Raw genomic sequence first — 20,539 nt, forward strand, 5'->3', positions numbered from 1 at the left:
TATCTGCTCTATTATTGGAATGACCTGTTAGAGAAATATTTCATGTTCTCTGACACTCGGGCTTGAGAAAAAAAAATCTAAATATGTTTTTGTGTATTTGTGTGAATAACAGAGTGTTAACATTTAAATTTTTACACCTTCTTTGCTCATATACTACCAGTCAAAACACTTTTTCATTTGTGTTTTCTTTATTTCCATGATTATTTGCATTGTAGGTTCTCACTGAAAGCATCAAAACTACGTATTAACACATATGAAATGTAGTTAAAAAAGATAAATTAGTTTTGCGTTATTTTTGAGTTTTAGATTTTTGTAAAAAAAAAAATAGCTACCCTTTAATTTCATCACTGCTTTGCACTCTTTGCATTTCTTGACCCTGACATGGCACACCTGTAAACTCAAAACCATTTCAGGGGACTTCATCATGAAGTTAATTGATAAAAGGCCAAGGGCTTACAGCACTGTGAACAAAGAAATTGCTATTTTGATCATTTGAATACAAAATATATTTTAAAATAGTTGAATTACAGATTTTTATTTCTTTGCTACATAATTCTATGCATCTTGCTTTATTTATTTGATAACTTCGATATGTATATAAAATGTACAAAGCCGTAAAAATAAAAAAAATAAAAAACACTGAATGAGAAGGTGTGTCCAAACTGTTGACTGGTAGTGTATGTCAAATGCATTCAAACTACAGAAAGCTGACAGCCAAGTCAGTTGTTGCAGACACTGCATTTTTAACAGCAAAACAAACTGCTACTTTGCCTCAGAATTGACAAATGTTTTGTTTTTATCCCCCCACCAACAGGCAGCTGTATTCAGAGCCCTCTCGACTGCCATCTCCCATTAAAAAGTTTGAAAACATTCTAGTTTGATTTGTTAGTGCTCAGCTCATTTGCTCAAGCACATCTCATCTGACACGTCCTTGCTGCTTTCATTCACAATCAAACCAAATGTGGCCAGTATAATATGAAAATGTATAGCAATTAGACGCAACTGCAGCTGGAGTATGAAAGCCTCACCCCAGATCCATTAGTGACTGCATTATTATGAAGAATAGCAAAGTAGTGAGATGCTAATCCAAAGTCATGTCTGTATAAATGTATTTTCTGCACATGGGGTGAATATATTAAGGTGCATAACATTGGAGGTTGGTTACAAGTGTAAGTGTAAGTAAGCCGCAGTACTGAAATGTCCAACTCTATTTTGAATACTATTAAAAAAAACCCACATAATTTAAGGAGGGGGTATTATGCTAAATCAACTTTTTGGAACTTTCTACCACCAACACTGTTGCTTTATTAAAAATCTGCCTGAAGTGTTTTTTTGTCATCCATGAGATGTTTGAGTCATCTTATGATCTCTCCTAGAGAAATTCGTAGTCTCCTTAGGGTTACCAGTACGAGCTTGTGCAATGCTCAGCCCACAAGCCTATGTAGCCCATAAATATACAAAGGCATAAAACAAAACAAGATGCTACAACTTCATAAAGTTGATGCGATGTGCTGTAATTTTAGTAGCAAAATGCGTGGTGATGGTGTTGTGATCGTGCTCTGAAGGGGGAGCAAGGGGAGGGAACACTCAGTGTGTCAAAAATGAAACTGAAACTAATTAAACTTTTGCCCTTTGTGAAAATAAGTCTCCTTTACCAGGTCAATCGGAACAGTGTTATCGTAATTATGTACTATATAAGCCTAATGTAATTTCCAATACAAAATAATAAGAGTCTATTTACTAAAGGTCTAATACTTTTTCTGATAATGACAAAGATCATTCTATGAACATCCAAAAAAGGTCAAACCTTTTGGGCTTTTCCTTTTTCACTATCGATACCTGCTCAAATGCCTATGCAGTATAGATATTGGAATGGTGCCCAGTCCTTGTATATGAATCATATCAAGCCTTTAATAAAGTGCCTTATTATAATGCTCCTAGTTTATAATTATGAAGTGTTCTGACATTTCTTCTCATATCAGCTCCAGTGGAGTATATCGCCGCCCAGCAGTCTGACTCCAGTGCAAACCGCTCAGGCGATGGAGCGTCTTCTTCTTTAATGACAGGCGAGTAATGGGACTCTGCTCCTGCTGCTCCTGCCTCACCTCTGCTGTATCACGGTCTGTATTAGATTTACTTTAATACAGGTTTCAGTAAGCTATGTGCAATAACAGAGACACTGCCCTGGCGTGATTGATTCCATTTGGAACAGAGGTTTCCCACTTTAGGCTTACTTCAGATATTTGGAACTTAATTTGATTAGGTCTCCCAGATACAGGAACAAGTTATTTATCTAATCTTATTTTGTGTAGAATTAACGATTCTTTTAGCCAGACGGGAGAGTTTGTTTACCTGCTTTATGTGTTTCGGCTACTTCCTGTAGCTTTCCTCAGAAGTATCACGTGGCGTTTCTCCTGTCTGACTAAAAGAATCATTAAGTCTATAATTAAGTTTATAACTGAAGACAAAATTAACCTTTATCAACAAATAATCTTATTTTGGATGACTACCAATGATGGGAATTATGTTTTTACATAAACATGTGGAAGCCACGGCTGGACTACTTCATTTAACATCCTCGCAATTATGATTGTGATTATATTTCTGATTTATGTTTTAATAATAAGACAAAGTCTGTTCAACAAGAATCCAATTTCAGAACATGTTTTACAGATCTAAACTATGGGGTTAGCTGTTATTATGCAGAACAAGACGGGATATTTTGTTGTTTGTGGAGCAAATTATAGTTCTTCAAAACAGGCAGCCTTTGTGATTTGCCAGTTGAAATTGCAAGTTTGAATCAACTACGATTCATCTTGCATCTTTTGGCTTATAGTTCTAAATGTAGGCTTACATTAAAAGTAAATAAATAAATAAAATGGTTAAATGGTAAAATGGCTTATTCGGTGTGTCAACAAAACCTCATCCTGTTCAGATCCTAATAAAGGGTACTTTTTTGAACACTTCTGCAATGCTGTTCTGCATCAAATAACTTAAAAACAATGTGTAAAAAAAATGTCCACCTTTGGAGCAATGTGTCATTTATTTTCAGTGAGAACGCTTGATATCGCCCTCTACTGGCAACAAGGGGAAGTGAAGCTTGTTGAAATGGTTTTCTAGCAGCACAGCTACTTATTATACAAAATGCTAGAAGCAGACAAATGCGTCATAGGTGTTTTACTTGACAATACCTCTGCAATATGACCTACAAAGGCTGTTTACTCCATTCAGGACCATGGACAGTGCCAATCATCGTCACTGCTCCTCTCTTTGGCTGAGCAACACTGTAGAAACATTCTCATTTATTATTCTCGACATGTTTGAGTTTATGAATACGAAGACTGACGCGCCGTAAAATAAATGCAACAAGCTCCTCTTGAGCTTTTATGGGCGACAGTGATGCCTCCATAAATATGTATGTCACTTGGACAAACAGTAAGAATATCTCTGAGTCAGTGTTGGTTTTAGAATTAGCAGATTTAAACACACAATACAAGGTTATCAAATCCAGATAATTATCTAAGGCACGATTTTGGCGGGTGTGACTCATTCAATTTTTGGACCTTTATCCGTTTGGTCCCAGTTGGATTAATTTTGAATCCAAGTGTAGGCACTCTGCTCGCTTCTATATTAGACCCTGGTGAGCTTGCCAAATCATGAGGTGCATTAACTAAGATAGAAGCACTGCAAATAATACAGTCGTCCACCAAGTCATTACTATGCAACCCTGGCATTTGTGATAGCAAATTCTAAAACAATTTACATAAAAAATTTACAGAAGTGTACAGAATATAAGTAAGTTGAGAATACCACTGTTTTTACCTTGTCCTGGCTAACATTTATTTTGGAATCTATTTTAATGAAATAAATTCCATACTAGTGTTGTCAAAAGTATTAATAATTAGATGCTATTAGATACTAAAACTAGAACTGAAGCTAGACACTTATTTCAGCAGCTATTGATACTAAAAAAGTCACATTCACTGGAAAGAAATGAACCTTTCCTATACAGCTTTAGATTTTGAGCTGTATCTGAACAAGTATAAGAGCACATAGACTAGTATACGCCCATGGACAACTATGGAAACTACCTGGAGGGATTACACTGATATAAGGCCACATGGTAATATAAAGGAAAGTACTATTATTTAATGCTGAATATCACATTCTATTGTCTAAAGAAAGTATGCTTTTATTATCATCGTGGTATCAGTATCGGTATTGAGCATCAAGACTATTCCTTAGTACTGAAAAAAACTTAGTGAAATGTTTGTATCGTGACGACACTATTCCATAAATTAATTTGCAACATGCTTTATTCACATGGAGCTACTGCTAAAAGAGGATATAATTATGCATTTTGTAGTGCAAAGGGACGTGACCGCAATTCCTGGACCCTGATGTATTTAAAGTTAAGGAGGGTTTCTCAGAAGCAAACCCTCCCCATAGAACAGACCATACATTACTCAGCCCCAGGCACATCTCCCGCAGCGTGTAACCCATGGACATGTACTTAACAGTTGCATTGTGGGTCAGATCTCACCAGTTTGAGCTTCTCTTTCCTCCTCTTCCCTGGTGCGGACCCTGACGAGCTGGGACCGGACTCCTGGAGCGCGTTTCCGTCGTCATCCGCCTCGGGGTCCTCGTCGTCGAAGCACCAGTCGGGCAGCGCGGGGGCAGGGGGCGCGTCCTCCTCGTCTCCATAGCGACGGAACAGCTCTTTGAGGTACTCTCCCTTGTAGATCCCAGGGGCCCGGGCCTGCGAGAAGGCAGCCACAGCTGCTTCCACACTGATAAGAGAGACTAGTCAGTAGCAGTCAGGGTGCACGCTATAGTTTAATGGAAAAGCTTTAGGTGGTGATGCAAGGTGTGTCTTTGCGCACTTACACTGTATGGTCTAAGGGCATATCATTTTACATGTGATTCAGGCAGAGGCTCCGGGGGTACAAACCAATATTTTCTGTGTGGCTTTATTTGACTTCAGGCTACAATTTTCACATTATTACATAGTTTGTGTTATTGTAAACAGCCTCTTGTTTCAAAATGTGGATACACTTCATCCAAAAAGGCATTGTGTCACGTGCCATCTGACACGCCATTTGATCTTGTTTGCTATAGTAAATAAATAACATATGCTTACCAAACTTTTAAAAAACAGCCTTTTCTACAATGGTATGCAGTACACTGTGATTTAAAGACTAAAGTATATATTGTAGATTGTTATAATACTGAATTACAACTACTGAAATTGTATGCAGTGATAATCGAAAAGGAAATATTGAATCAACAATGAGACCAATAATATACAGCAAATAAAAATACTTTCTACTTGAACACCAACAACTTTAAATTTATCTGCCGCTAAATAAACTATTCTAATTTATAACAGCAGCTGAATGAGCTGTAAATGAAAGCCTGCTGCTCTGTTACTACTTAGTGGGTAGTAGGTGGAAAAACACCACACCCGACATCTGAATTTCCCCACAACAAAAAGAAAAGGGTTTATTGTTCTGTCGAGGAAGTAGTGGGTGGCTGGGATGGGTTTGCAACTCTATATATACGTCTCCAGTGGCTTGAGAGTTTTCCTCCCCGGGCTAACTCGAGTCCATCACCTCTCCCTCCTCTGCTATGCGCCTCTTAAATAATGCACTCGGGGTCTGTCCTGAGGTGCCTAGCTGCAGAGCCACCATCCACTCACTTGATTAGACCTGACAGTTCCCACGGCTGGACCTGGGCTAAAGCTTTCCTGACTGAAGCTTTGTGACAGCGAGGGGGAAAGGCATTGAGTAACCAGGCAAGTAACGCGTGTGATGGTGATGGTGATGATGATGAAGGCGGTGGGTGAGAGGAGACTTTGGAGCTTATGTTACCGGGCGAGGCATGAGTCACACTATGCGGTGATGTGAACTGCATGCAAACTGTGACCTTACCTCCAGTCCATCTTTTCCACCAGGTAAGCACAGATCAGAAACCCTGTGCGGTTGAAGCCATGCGTGCAGTGAACACCTTAGAGCGGAGAAAAGGAGAGAAAAATACAATGTCATGTGCATATGGGTAGAATGTCAAATAGGGCTCACAAAATATGGCTATCTCTGTGCTCAAATACTACGCCAATGCTGCAAGGCAAGATATATATGACAATTATCGTTAATTTAAGGTTCACTGAACCATAAGCATGCCAGAACATTAAAGATACACTATGTAACTTTTTTAAAAGAGTATTTGCCATTTGCTTGTCTCCAAGAAAATGTGGAATAGTCCTGATTATGGCATTAAAGTTATCAATCTTGCATTTATTTATTTTTTATAGCGTCTCTCTAGGTCTCTCTAGATGTTTAATGCCATTCTGTGGAAAATTTCAAGTAAAGGGATCCATCAGAAAGGTTACACACTGCACCTTTAATCATAACAAAAAAAACAAAAAACAAAAAAATATTGCATACCAAATTAGTACTAGATGTTTTTATGATAAGTACAAGATTTTGTTTACACTTGTGCATAGACCTAATGAAAACTGGGACTAAACCAGGACTAGACCATGAGAAAACCAGGACTAGAACAGGATATATTGCACAGTAAATGTATCAATCTTGCATTTATTCAATCAAATGTGTTTTTATTGCCAAAACATACATTAAATACCTGCATCACCACTCCATAGGTCTGATGAAACCAACTTGTCTCCATGGAGATAGATATTTTATACTGTGGAACATTTCAAGCTAAAGAATGGAGACAAGCTGGTAGAGTGAACTCTTCCAGAAAAGATATATTGTGCCCCTAAGGCTTTGCAAATTAGTGCTGCATAGAAAGTAAACTAAGATTTAATTGTTATACGGTTGTGTAAGCTCCATTCTTTAGCGTCAAATGTTACATAGCATGGCATTCAACAGACCGTTTCCCATGGAGAAACCTTTGCACACACTACATTAAAATTGGGACTAAGTTAGAACTAAGCCAAGTACTAAACCTGGACTAGACTATGAGTAAACCAAAACAAGAACAGGACCAAACCAAGTCTTCGACATCAGACTAAACTGGGATCACACCAGGACAAGCGTGACTCCAACTAACTCAATACTTTTTCCATTTTATAAAACTGTACCCCCGTTATCAAATATATAAGCGCATAATTCAAGGTGTCGCTTGACCCATATCGCCACCAAAGAACGTAGCGTAATGTGTTAGCGCCAGCCCAGTGGTTTAGCAAAATCTTATTCAAAGGATTCACTTCTCGCATCGGTGACATTGGCCCTCGCTGAGATGTAGCGGGGCGTGTGACAAGAGACTAGGGCATCACTCACAAATCAAGCGTTCTGAGCCCTGTCTGCTACAATGGGGGTCCTGCATTTACATTCATATATACAAAAACATCTCGCAAAGGGAAAGATGAAACACGCCAAGGGAGATGACAAGAAGCCTGCATGAAAATAATAAAGGAGAGAAACAGACGGATACTGTTTGGATGCAAGACGGGTGGAATAATATCAGATAGGGACAAAATTGTAGAGTCAATAACGCTCTAATTTTGGAAAAACAAAACAATGTCACGGATGCTTGTTGGTCATAAACTACAGCAAATAACAGCATTTGAATCTCGTCTTCGCACCGAGTTAGGAAATAAGAAAAAAAAATGAAATCAGCCTGCTGCAGAGATTAACATTTAACAAGTATGACTGTCTAACATCACCATCTGGCTAAAGGGAGGACAGCACCTCCTCGACATTCACACATTCTGCGTCAATGATGGCCAAGCTTTTTGATTCACAAAGCAAGCAGGACTTAGTCAGCTAAAGGGAATATATACTGTATAAGGTAATAAATACAAAACAATAATGGGATAGGTAGAAAAGCATGTCCTGACAACTTTCAAATAATGGGGAATGTAACTTTGAAATATTCTAGTTATTTGAGTCTATGGTGCAAAAATGACCCCTGTTTACTCTACAAGACTAAGTATTAACAAAACACGGAATACTATACATATTTGGAGAATTTATTGTTGGATTATTGAAAAATGGTTTATGTTAAATCTTAATCAACTATAAGCTGATAAGGTTGTTTTTTTTGGAAATTGTTGCAGCCATGAATTTGTGAGAACCAAAAGCAAAAGCCTAGAGCAATAGATGTTTATAATGCACGTCTTAAACCCTGAAAAAAGATAAACCGAAGAGTGAAGCTGCCCTCTAGTGGATAAAGTAGGTCATAGCATGTATATTTCTGTCACCATGCAACTTTATATTCTGTTTACATAAAACAAATATGCAAAAAACATACAATTTGAGTACAATTCAGTCAACTATTTCATGTGGATCTGTTGAAAAAATACGTAATAGCAAGCAAGCAATACTACAACTTGAAGAAAATCCCATAATTTCCAACAAAAGATCAAATTTAAATTTAAATTGTATAAACAACATTTGCATTTTGTTTTTCTTGCCTATTATGACCTTGAGGGATAATGAACAGCGATAAAATCTGGTTCACTGAACTTACAAAATGGGCTGATAATAAAGGAATATTTGTCAGAAGTGCCATATCTGTATCTATAATAAATGTAAATGTATTATAATGGCCTTAACTTCTTACCTATGAGTTCTGTGGGATTCTTTTCGATGAAGTGCTCACACAGTCTGATGAACATAGCAGTAGTGTCTTGTGAAGGACATTCTCCATGGCTGAAAGTAAATTACAGAATTGTCCACCACAGTGCATATGGTTAATGAGTTACACAGATCATGTTGCATACCCTTTACACTGGAGTTTCACATATTTTATGCCTTCTTTTTCAATCTCATTGCGGTCATAGAAACGTGTGGTGTTTGTCAAATCCACAAGCAATCCCATTTTCACCTAATAAAAGAAAAAACACCAGTCAGACACATCCTAAAATGAGAATCAGAGGCAAACATTCCAGAATGAGACACTTACATTCATACTCTTTAAGTAGTTGGACAGCATGCCCGGGTGGAACCTGTTCTCTTCAGCAACTTGTTCATCATATCTGGGACCCAACATCGTTTTCATTGGTAGGAATTTTCCTAAGTATTAAATTCAAAGTACAACTTAGAAGTAGTAGTCTTTGTAGTCTTGCAGCAAGGTACATTCAGTGAAGCATATTTACATCCATTATAATATCTACAGCCAATGAACAAGATGTAGGGCAGACTAAAGAAGCATCCTTGCGCGCCATTGCTGCAGCATCACCGTGTACAGTGGTTTGTTTGGACACGTGACCCAGCGGCTGGCACACATGCCTCAAGTTTAATAAAAGAAAAATTAATTAATTAAAGTCAACGAGATCTAAGAGACTAGCCACTGAATGATTACTTTGTCTTTCCTTTGCTCATTAAGCTTGAGCATTATCTGACAGTGGCATTCTGATACAAATCTCATTCATTCCTTCACTAACACATTTGCATTGCACTCTTAACTTTGCCTTAACTTCCTTGCCTCAGTTTATTACAGAAAAATAGTTCCATTTTGTTTTTGCCATGTATATTTTATAAATGCATGGCGCTAGCCAGAAACCATATGTCGACACTGGTGTTGTTTACAAGTGAGTGTAGCCCCACAGCACATGAGAGCTCTGCTCTCCCTTTGCTTTTATTAAAAGACATTTGTTTTCTTCTCACCTGCCACAGGCTGTCCTCTGCGGGGACAGTTCCGCCAACGAGGCGGGGGTCCGTTATGTGACATATTTTAGAGGATCTTGTGCCTTTTGGTCCAAAAACAAGCCAAACCTCGCAGAGCTAGTTAGCTTTAAGCTTACAGCTCCTGCAGGGGGTGTGCAGTGTTCCCGCCCGCACTGAACCCGAGCGCCGTGGATTCAGGGCCCTTTAGCTCCTAGTGCAGGGCAAACATGCAATAACGCAACTCTTATCCTTCTTCTGACCAGCCCCTACACATGTCCGAGCTCAGCAGATTTAAGAAACCACGGCGCAAAGACAGTCAGAAACGATATTTTCTTCTGGTTTGTTTCCTTCTGTAGAACATTAGGATGTTAGCTGCTAGCATCACATTACCACAGGTCCATTCTCGACAGAGCCACACGGGAGCTAACAGAAGCTAACCCCACTAGCCCTCTTCTTCTACAACCACAGGAGTGACACTGAGCCACACTGCCGCCTGCAGGAGAGGGTTCAGGAATGGATTTACAGCTCAACAAAAACATACTGCAAAAAGAGACGTTTTTAATAATCAGGGAACAAGACAAGGGTTTATGCACATGTATTTATATCATATGTACAATGGCAGCAAAGCCAACAAGATATTCCATGCGTGGAGAAAATGTATATTAAAATAAATAAACAGATTATTATGTATACACATATTTACATATATAGGCCAAAAACAATACAAGCAAGATCAATCTATTACTCAATACAGAACGCTACATGCCACACTAATGCTACATATAGGTTTAGTTTTATGTATTGGCCTACAACACGTTTCACCGATGTCAATCAAATATGTCCAATGACACATATGACGGAGTTTTTTCTTGTGGCCCCAGAACGAGTCGTTTGACTTTTTTACTGTTGTGTGGTACAGGGCTGTTGTCTGCAATCTGACGTCTGTATGGGTTAAACTGGCTGTTCTCTACAGTCAGCAGAGATACAGAATCTCTGCTGAAGCACTGTTGTGGTGTTCTTGAAGATAAAAATGGCCTCTCATAGTTTTGAAAAGATGTTGTAGTTTGCTCTTTTTGTTCACTAGTGACTGGAGACTTGCTGTAAGTAGTTGATGAAGTTTGTTGCATTTCCTCTGTATAGACACGTTCACATTGGCTTTCTGATGGGGTAGTGAAAGGTTGATGGTGAAAGGGAATGAGTGTCTGAAAAACAAAACAAATTTATTCAAAAGTGGCAATTTTTTCCATGTGAGCGGCTTATGTGAGTATCCTTCATTAATGTGCAATATTTAACTAATGAGTAGCTACAATGTAAAAAAAAAAAAAAACACCATTAATGATGAATTAAATAAAAATAAAATATATAATCACACACACAGTACTAACGACAACATTCAGTCTTGCATTCATTACAAACATTTGACTCAATTTGCTGTTAAACAAGTTTGTGGATGGAAAAAATAAAAAATAAGATACTAAAAATTTACCTTTGAATGTGTGCTTTGTGGCCACAGAGCCAAAGAGCTGAGACCAGGGTTTGGAACAGGCCTTTCATTGAATTTCCTACAGTGGAACAAATAAGAAAATGAGAAAATTTTAAAAAAAGTTCCAACAAATCCAAATATTATCCATATTATAATAAAAATATATAACTTACTGAACTGCACGCAAAAAAACTATAAACAGTACAAGTAGTATGCCCCCAGTGATGCTAATAACGGTGATAAGCTGAGGGTCTAGAAGAAGTTGAATTTATTTAATTTCATAAAAGACACAATTTTCATAATGTCTGGAATACACTAAAAACTTACCAAATATTTTTGTCTTAAAAAGTCGTTCACTGCTCTCAGAATTCCCACTACGAGCCGTGGCCACAACATGGACACTGTATTGAGTGTTTGGATTCAAGTTCTTCAAATAAAAATCCTGCACTGTATTTTTTACAGTTACATCTAGAACAGAAAAAGCATTATTATTCCTAAAAACATATCTTTTTTTGCAGTTTAATTTTATTTCTGTTTAATAATTACTTAATTGTGGTCCATTCAGTGTCCCATAGAAGATAGTGTAATTCACCACAGCATCACTGCATTTTTCCTGGGATTTCACACTCCATCTTATATGGGCCCTTTTGTTATATGCCTCCAGATTTACAATAGTCACATTTCCAGGATCTAGATACACATAACATTTAATAAAAGTTGTATTAGTGAAGAAGTACATAATTTATTAATACTGATGTAATATAGAAAACTGAGTACCTGTAAAGCCTGAACAAACTCCAGAGGTCTGTGTGGAGGGTCCTGCCCGGCCACCAAACAATGGAGTTACTGTAATGTTGTACGGCTTCTTATCTATAAGGCCTGCTAACCACAGAAAGCTGTTAGGAAGCAATCAAGCTCTTTACAACAATGATCATACAGTAGATTTGCATGTAATACTAGCTACAGTTTATATGCAATTAAAAGCCGGGCCTAATGGGACTCTCTTAGCGGTAAAAGCATTAACTGGAATCAAGAGAAGACGATAAGGAAAAAACAAAACATTGAGATGTAAGTGTATGTACTTTTTATTTTCCCTGTATTTTTTCTTGTGAAGATTATTCATTTTCAAGTACAATATACTCCAGATAAAATGTAAGACTACAAGTAGCCCTTTAGATACTACACTTGTTACTACTCTTAAACTACTTAAGGATGGCAGCAACTGTTTAAAGTGCACAACCAAATCACAACAACAACCACTGTCATCGTGTTCTTGGGCAAGATGCTTTTCTTTGCATGTATGTGGATGGTAAGCCATTGATGGTGATTTGAAAGGCTGATAAAGTGACAAATATTATGTATTTTATGGATTGTTTTCATATTAGACTGTGGTGACGTCATAGCCAGATTCATCAGCCGGTTTCACTTCGTAGACACTGTCTGACCTCGCAGTGTTAGAATTCGTTCGCTTCACGGTAGGCGGGTACTTTTTATCATTTAACCAATCACTGCTATTTGGTAGTCACGTATGTACTGCGCCACTAACAGGGCTAACTGGTATATTAAGCTTTTCCCAAATCCCGGTAGAAGAAGGGCAATAACGTCTTTCCCCTTGATAAAATTCACCAAACATTCTCTTTGTTCAGGCTTTAAATCTTTGATCTCGGGACTCGTTGACAACACTGAATATATAGCTCTTTGCTGATTGGCTGGTGCCCGAACTCGCACTTCCGGGGTTTTTGCGAACCGTTTTTTGTATTTTGATTCCTGACCTAGTTGCTGGAGAGAAATGAAATTGAGCAGAGGCACTAGGTGGCACCAGCCTGGCTAGTGATGTCATACTTTCAGATGGTATTACTACTGAGTGATAGTGAGTGACTCCCTGGAATTCTCACCGTGTAATGTTGTATGGGTGGATGTAGTCCTCTTCCACTCAAAGTCATTTCCATTGTAAGTCCAGTCAATAACATAACCACTGACAGGTTGTGAGGGAGCAGTCCAGGCAACCACAAGACCATTTTCCTCTAGCTTGGTTTCAATACTGTTAACACGGAAGAGCTCTACCAAGAATAAAACGTTAGTAAGAAGCTGCAGTACCGTAAAATAATATGAAATACACACATGAGCAGTATTGCGCGAATATCTAAATCAATAGCACTTACTGACTGACTCATTTTCAACGAAAGATGTGAGATAGAACGAAGCCTCTGCCAGAAAGTCTCCATCATAGATAACAGTTAGTTTGATGCTCTGTGCTTCTGGGTTGACGGTAATTTCACATGAGCTATTTGCACATGAAGTCCTGGTGTAATTTGTTTTGGAAGTGATTTCATAGGAGGGAGAGTGGCTGACATTGTAGCTCAATGTGCCTGGGCAATTTGAAGGTATTCCCTGTGAAGATAGAAACACACGTTTAAAGGCTGAACTATGTATGCTTTTCTGGTGGTTTCTTCTGCATGGAGATGTTACTGATTTTCCTAGAATGTTGTCTTATCTTATGATGTCTCTAGGCCAAGTTACAGGTCTGATACGTGGAGAGGCGAGCCCACACACAACATGAATGTATTTGTATATGGTATTTTTAACAAGATTAAAACTATATTACAATGAATGCAATAAAGACAAAATGAATGCCTGCTGGGTAAAGCTATAACGTGACATCACCATGGAAACAAGAATATATATATATATATATATATTACTTTAGGGCACATGTTACCTTCCACATGATATGAACGTTTTTTTCTTCATGCAGCGTTGACACTTTTCTCCACACATCCAGCTTGACATCGCTCTCTAAAAAGTACAGAATAGCATGTGATTCAATAGAATAAAGCATTTTAAAGGGCCTATATATGTTATAATTAGTGCTGTCATGCGATTAAAAAAATTTAGAGATTAATTAATTATGATCTGTAATTAATTAATCTAATTAATCTCATTTTAATCTCACCTAAAAATTGCTGAGAAAAGCCTTCAATTTGAGGTATTTTCATTTAAATTCATTATTACATTATTGTGGCAGATCAAAAGACTAATATAGATTTAAAAAAGTGACTTTATAAAGTCATTTATTGTTTAACAAATCTCTCCAATTTGGCTGTTGAGCCCAAGTCTCCATGAATAAGAAACTGTTTGTTGTAAAGTAGCAAAGACGAGGAAATCTGAACATAATAACTTTTGTGTACTTAAAGACAATAAAAAGTCCAGTCTTTCCTTAACCATATAAAAATATTATTGATAGAGAAATATATATGAGATCACTGGTTTTAGTCCTGGTTTAGACCTGGTTTAGACCTACTTTAGTCCTAGTTTAGTCCTGGAATGGATTAATCCTGGTTTTAGTCCTGGTGTTAGTTCTGGTTTAGTCCTGGTTTAGACCTGGTTTAGTCCTGGTGTTAGTCCTGGTTTAGACCTGGTTTAGACCTGGTTTAGACCTGGTTTAGTCCTGGTTTAGACCTGGTTTTAGTTCTGGTTTTAGTTCTGGTTTTAGTTCTGGTTTAGTCCTGGTTTAGACCTGGTTTAGACCTGGTTTTAGTTCTGGTTTTAGTTCTGGTTTAGTCCTGGTTTAGTCCTGGTTTAGACCTGGTTTAGTCCTGGTTTTAGTCTTGGTGTTAGTTCTGGTTTAGAGGCGCACAGGAGGAAGCGCGGTTTACGCCGCGTACGCGAGAAAACACTATCCACACGCGGCTCACGGGAGGACAGCGGTGTTCGCACAGTGTCTACGGAAGAAAACGTGGTCCGCGCGTTCTCAGGTTAATGACGATGATGAAGGTGTGTTTGTTTGTGTGTGTTTGTGTGCGTGTCCCCTCATGTGCAGGTTGTTTTCAGGCGATATTATATTTGTTATTTTCTTTTATATTTCACGTCGGGAGAATAATTTCCAAGACACGAATGTGTTTTTACCTGTGCGCTGCTGCCTCTGTTCTACTGGCTCTTCGACCTCGTCCATTGTGCGACTGATGCCGCCAACGTTAACATGACGCTCACATCGCTGTTACTGCGCGCGTTTTGTGTGGCTTTCCGGCAATGAGTGGAATTACCGAAATAAAAAAATGTATAAATGTGTTTTGTGTGTGTGTGTGTGTGTGTGTGTGTGTTGTTGTCCCAACAACACATAAAAACAGGTTTTATAATAAAGAAACTCACATACAGAAACACTAAAGTTAGAGATTAAAAATTAGATTAACGCGATTAAAAAACATAACGCGCTAAATATGACTGTAATTAATTAATCGCAATTAACGCGATAATTTGACACCCCTAGTTATAATGTTGTTTTCTCATCATCACACATGTTTAACTCACAAAACTTGCATATTTAACTCTCAATTCCACCTTGGGATGTCATGTGGCAATACAGGAAGTGCTCCACTGTGTTTTTGAACTCCATACACCTTCACTAGAATCATCTGAATAATTTCAGCCTTAGAATCATCTCTACTGAACAAAAGGTAAAATGTAGCCGTTAACCTGAATGCTACCTTCATGACATCACAAGGAAGAGTAGAGCATTTTAAGATTTGACTATGTAGACAGACTAATAATGCAGGATTACGGTACTTAAACACAACTCCAGGTATGTTTTTGAGGGGTTAACAACATTATAACATGACTAAAAGCTCACAAGAGTCAATTTTCCATAATATAGGACCTTTAATGAAGAAAGACTATATTTATAATGAGCAGTTCATTCCTTTCATAATGAAAAGTTTTTTAAAATTATTCAGTAACAACTTAGTTAACCTAACCTTAACCACTTAATGCTTGAATTAAGGTGTAGTTATAAAGTCTTATCAAATATATACATTCATTAATCTATATTATATGGTCATATGTGATCATTGCCACTATTCTCAGGAGCCACCTCACTTTTGAGTTGTGTTAGGATTGGCCTCTCCGGGCTCCAGTAGCTCCACGGGGCCTGGTCCAAAGCACAGCGAACAGAAACATTGTAGGTTTGACAGGACTCCACTTTATCGATAGTCATCTTTCCTCTTACATCAGGACGCAAAGTTATGTTCAACACCTCCTGGGATAATACAAGTACAAAGATCAATAAATCACAAATCACAGAAAGAGAGAGAAAATTGACACAATCTTTACCTGGATTACTTCTTCATTCTTGAGTAGAGTAGCAAGGTATTATAATAAACAGAAGCATAAATTAGCAGATTAAAAACATATGTATGTGTTGTCTCTGCACTAAATCATAATAGTAATACATATTTTTCTGATTTTTGTTTTCAAATATATATATCTGTTATTGATTTTTCTATGTAGCAATAATTGTCTTACTTTTGATTTCATTTTAATTCATTATTTTTCAAAATAAAAACAATACTAACAAAACTATATATAGCACATAAAAAATAATAAGTACTTAGATAAAATACTAGTATAATTTCTGACTATAACATTTAAAGAATAATACAATACTCACCTTTGTGTACTTGTATTTCACTTGACATCTACCATGGACCCCCAAGTTTGGCATACTGTTCCACTCCACCAATATATGATCCAAACGTGCAGTGAGATTGATTTTACGAGGGAGAATTTTGACTATAAAATATGAAAGACAACATTATATAAAACAAAAACTATTAATAAAAAAATATCTCTATTGAAAGTCTTCTTGTTTTGTTACTTACATATTTGTGAAGCTCTAAACGTATAATAGCCAGACTGTGCTTCCCAGGCTTCTGTTTTGGCCTTTACATAAATGGTGTTTTGTTGGGGAAACGAAATCTCAGGTACATCTCGTGTATTTCTGGTGCAGGTCGTTGCATTTGAGATGCAAATTTCTTTCGAACCACTAGCACAATGCAAATTGAAATAGATGCTTTAACTTAGAAAGACAGATTAGATACTGATAATGCATAAATAATTCAAAATTCTCTGACCTTATTACAGAGTATTTAATTTTCAGTGGTGTATGAATATGATGCTCCCAGTTGCATGTGAACAGCTCCGGTAAAATCTCTTTCCAATTATGGTTTGAATGGAAAATGCAAGACAAGTTGTGAGGTTTTGCTGGAAAAACAAAACACCATCACACTTATATAATCTGAATATTTTGTACAAATCTGGAAAAAACACCATTTGACTTTTTCATTGTGTAAATCCAATAAATGTAAATGCTACACAATAAATTTACACAACTTTATGGGAGAGTCACTGTTTTTGATAGAAATATTCAAACCACATGCTGAATCTGATTATTTGTTAGGGATTGGGCCCTCTAATTCCCATTAAACACCTTTGCTGAACAAATAATTACACTTTTGTTTATTTATGCTCTCAGAAAAGACAGTGAACTTGTGAACATGACAGTGAACTAGTGAACATGAACCATATTTTCATGTAAATAGGTCCAAGAAATTACAGAGATATTAACCATAAACCAGATCAACAAATCTGCAATCTGTACAGTTAATGTATCTGCAACAATAGGGATTCTATAATTATTCTATATTGTTATGTTATATGGTCAATCAACCTATCCATCAGCCCAGAATGATGACAAATTAGAGATTAAAAATTCAAAACTAAATGTTGACTCTTCTGAATACAGCAAAAATCTCACAATGTTGCTTCTAACAGTAAGCTGAAACCCATGAACTGCTCTTACTGTATATTCGGATTGTGGTCCCTCCTAGGATCTGGAGGTTCTCTTCACTGTGGCACTGGACAGTCGACGTGGGGTGGTCGGGGTCCTGGAGCTCTGAATGGGGCAGCAGGATGACTGTGTGTGTGGAGTTGATCATATGTGATAGACTCTCATTCAGGCGTCTGTTATTGAGGGTCCAGAAAACTGTTCCCGAAATGCAGGCACTCACACAGGTTATCTCAGCGCTAGCACCCTCCTTGATGTGCTGGTCTTTAGAGAAAACGCCACAGCTCCTGTCACTCCAACCTAAACAAACAAATACATAATTAGAATAATAAATTGTACTTTTTTGTTATGTCATAGTGATAATAAAAAGACACTATAAACATTAGTGAATTACCTTCAGGTGTAAAATGTATCTTGCATCATTATTAAATACCTGCTAGTGGGAATAAAGCTTTAAAACTGTTGAGTGACTCAAAAAAAAAATTAAGCTTAAGATTTTTTTGCCTAATTCACTCTTTGTGGGAGCGGGGCTTTAGGGATGCATTCCTGAGATTTCAACTAACAATACAAAGTGCACTATGCATTTTTTTTGGTAAGGGTCAACCACCTGCTTGTTGATGTTATGTTGCATTGCCTGGAATGTCCCACAGTATAACATTAAACATACTGTATCTTGTATTTATTCAGTAGCAAGTGTTTTTATTTCTAAAATAAACCCTGAAAAGCATGCATTATTACTGTGAGATCTGTGCCTACATTGACATCATACAGTATAATTTAATTTTGGCATTCTGTGGAACACAAGGGGAAGCATAAAACTTAATCTCCACGGAGACAAGTGACAGCGGTGTCCGCTCCACCAAAAAAGTGTCATAGTGAAGTGAGCTTAAACATTTGAACATTAATACAAAAATGTTTCATAAACTGTTGTTGATAAGACCCAACATATCAACAAAGTTAGATTCTGAATCAAAACAAAACAAAAAAATAATATATTGAACTTTGGTACTGCATTTTTAAACATACACTAAAACAAAGTGAAAGATAGAGGAACAAAAGAAAAACTGAAAGAAAGAAGAAAAGAGACGAAATCTCTAGGCTGTAGTAACAATTCAACAATACAATCTGTCAAATCTGTCAAAGCAACATTAGTAAAAGTTGTAATAATAATAATAGATATACTTACCACTGCATTTCGTAGAGAGCAAAGCGATGACAAAACTGATTATGAATAAATACATAGTGGAATCCAGTGTGTCTAATCCAGCAGGACATCACATCTGAATGATAGAGTGAGCTGTCCGGAGAGGCACACCAACAATCTTAGGCTAGCCATTTGTTTCTAATGTTGCTCCCGGTATCTCAGTCATCTTATGTAACAGGAACTTGAGTATAGCCTGAAATAAACGGGAGACATTACCCAAGAAACAACCGCGGAAAAGAGGAAGTCATGGTCATGCTTCAACGCTGCAAATCAATCACAACTGAGGGAGGTAACGAGAGAGATAATACGCACTATGGAGAGTTATAGTATGTTAAGTATGCAGGAGCAGTAAAGAGTCAAAAACAATACGTGTGAAGATTCAGGCATTAAATAAAAAAAAGTTAAGATTACTTTATGTACCTTTGGATTGGAGTCAAATCATGCGCGTCCTCTACTGGAATATTTACTTATTACAATGCGTTAATAATAAGAGACTAATAAAAGCGTAGTCTAAAACAGCGATTATTTGTTGTTAAAATATTTGAAACTGAAATTGTATTAATTTGTTTAGTTAGTTAGTTCATCGTTTCACGTGTAAAAAATAAATAAATAAAATAAAATAAAAATACAGGTGACGTAATGACGCTGCTTAGCTTTCACGTAGCAACAAGTGCGAGTCCCTAGCAACGAAAACTTTGGATGTTTTCACACTTTGCACGGTTTTAATTACCGACACAAACAATTAAAAGTTATACTGTACACTATTAACTAAAATGGCGGATATAAAGCCAAAGAGTAAACGAGTATTTGTGAATGATGTTGACGTCTTCTCTTCAAAAAACATCGCTAAGGTAAATAAGCAAACTCTAAAAACATGTTGCGCTAGTTAGCATTAGCGTAATTTCCGAATGATACGTTTGCCACTAGTTTTCTGTGAGTTTCATTTACGTATATTTATTTGTCAAGTTGATATCTGTTATACATTTGAGGCATTTGACCTTTTGTTGATTTCACAGTTTTTGTCCACATGCTTGATTGAAGAAGATGAGGAGGGAGAAGAACGCTCTACACCCAAAGGTGAACCTGCTTTTCAGGTCGTGGGGACAGTGTCATCCTCACCTAAACATGAAAGACATAGTTGTGTGACTGAATACTATCTGGTAAGTCAAATCTTGCTAATGTATTTGGTTTCGTTTGGCTGTAATTATTATCAATGTTTGTTTTGAATTTATTGTTTTATATTATTAACAACCATGTTTAAAATGTCTTCACAGTCACCAACTCGTGAGAAACTCCTGGGTCACCTCCTTGAGTGTGATGTCATTCTGTACAATATTTCCGAAAATTCCACACAACAAATTATTGATGAAGCTACATGGGCCGTAACAAGTAAATTCACAGTTTATTTTAAGTTCACTATGTAACTTTTGTTGTGGTGGAGTATCCGGCTCCTATTTGTCTCCATGGAGATATTATCATCAGATGTTGTCAGTAATGTTCCACACTATGGCAAAATTAAAAAAAAACATATCTATCTTGAATTTATACAATCATGGGTGTTATTTATCGCTAAAAAAAAATGAATGCCATTCCGTGGA

The 20,539-nt window shown here is 37.1% G+C and overlaps 3 protein-coding genes across 5 annotated transcripts in view; 1 reads left to right on the forward strand and 2 right to left on the reverse strand.

Moving 5' to 3' along the window:
* Positions 1-10,065, reverse strand: part of rngtt (RNA guanylyltransferase and 5'-phosphatase) — a 149,788-nt gene extending 139,723 nt beyond the window's left edge. Inside the window, exons 1-6 of the mRNA XM_020939046.2 lie at positions 9,636-10,065; positions 8,932-9,041; positions 8,750-8,853; positions 8,590-8,678; positions 5,931-6,006; positions 4,544-4,790 (exon numbers count right to left, since the gene is read on the reverse strand). Coding sequence (XP_020794705.1) covers positions 4,544-4,790; positions 5,931-6,006; positions 8,590-8,678; positions 8,750-8,853; positions 8,932-9,041; positions 9,636-9,699 — 690 coding nt within the window. The 5' untranslated portion in view covers positions 9,700-10,065. The remainder of the gene's footprint in view (positions 1-4,543; positions 4,791-5,930; positions 6,007-8,589; positions 8,679-8,749; positions 8,854-8,931; positions 9,042-9,635) is intronic.
* A 150-nt stretch (positions 10,066-10,215) lies between these two features.
* On the reverse strand, positions 10,216-19,176 carry LOC110156757 (interleukin-31 receptor subunit alpha-like). 3 transcript variants are annotated; one of them, XM_055149368.1, is made up of 16 exons: positions 18,924-19,175; positions 17,753-18,037; positions 17,025-17,154; positions 16,773-16,936; positions 16,562-16,683; positions 16,225-16,242; positions 15,991-16,150; positions 13,838-13,914; positions 13,281-13,509; positions 13,014-13,178; positions 11,896-12,000; positions 11,665-11,808; positions 11,446-11,586; positions 11,292-11,370; positions 11,122-11,197; positions 10,216-10,837 (listed from the first exon to the last, which is right to left on the reverse strand). In XM_055149368.1, exons 1-16 carry the CDS (start codon positions 18,976-18,978, stop codon positions 10,463-10,465), a joined length of 2,325 nt encoding a protein of 774 aa, XP_055005343.1. In that variant the 5' UTR covers positions 18,979-19,175; the 3' UTR covers positions 10,216-10,462. The 3 variants fall into 3 exon arrangements, 2 of the variants coding, with proteins under 2 accessions (XP_055005343.1, XP_055005344.1); XM_055149369.1 differs by having other exon boundaries at positions 11,896-11,997; positions 18,924-19,174; XR_008631651.1 differs by lacking the exon at positions 10,216-10,837 and having other exon boundaries at positions 11,292-11,362; positions 18,924-19,176.
* A 538-nt stretch (positions 19,177-19,714) lies between these two features.
* The window catches only part of LOC110156746 (adenylate kinase 7-like), a 28,690-nt gene continuing 27,865 nt past the window's right edge, over positions 19,715-20,539 (forward strand). The window contains exons 1-3 of the mRNA XM_055149773.1: positions 19,715-19,792; positions 19,958-20,101; positions 20,216-20,330. Of these exons, the coding sequence (XP_055005748.1) occupies positions 19,715-19,792; positions 19,958-20,101; positions 20,216-20,330 (337 nt within the window). The remainder of the gene's footprint in view (positions 19,793-19,957; positions 20,102-20,215; positions 20,331-20,539) is intronic.

This window comes from Boleophthalmus pectinirostris, unplaced genomic scaffold (assembly GCF_026225935.1).
Source record: "Boleophthalmus pectinirostris isolate CB_2022bp ecotype Guang Dong unplaced genomic scaffold, ASM2622593v1 HiC_scaffold_13, whole genome shotgun sequence".
NCBI classification, from domain to species: domain Eukaryota; kingdom Metazoa; phylum Chordata; class Actinopteri; order Gobiiformes; family Gobiidae; genus Boleophthalmus; species Boleophthalmus pectinirostris.

Coding starts and splice junctions, on each gene's coding strand:
- LOC110156757 (XM_055149368.1), bottom strand. CDS start 18,978: ATGTATTTATTCATAATCAGTTTTGTCATCGCTTTGCTCTCTACGAAA. Junction 17,155..17,752: donor GACCACAATCCGAATATACA/GTAAGAGCAGTT, acceptor TTGTTTTTCCAG/CAAAACCTCACAACTTGTCT. Junction 11,198..11,291: donor GTTTTTTTGCGTGCAGTTCA/GTAAGTTATATA, acceptor GTTCCACTGTAG/GAAATTCAATGAAAGGCCTG.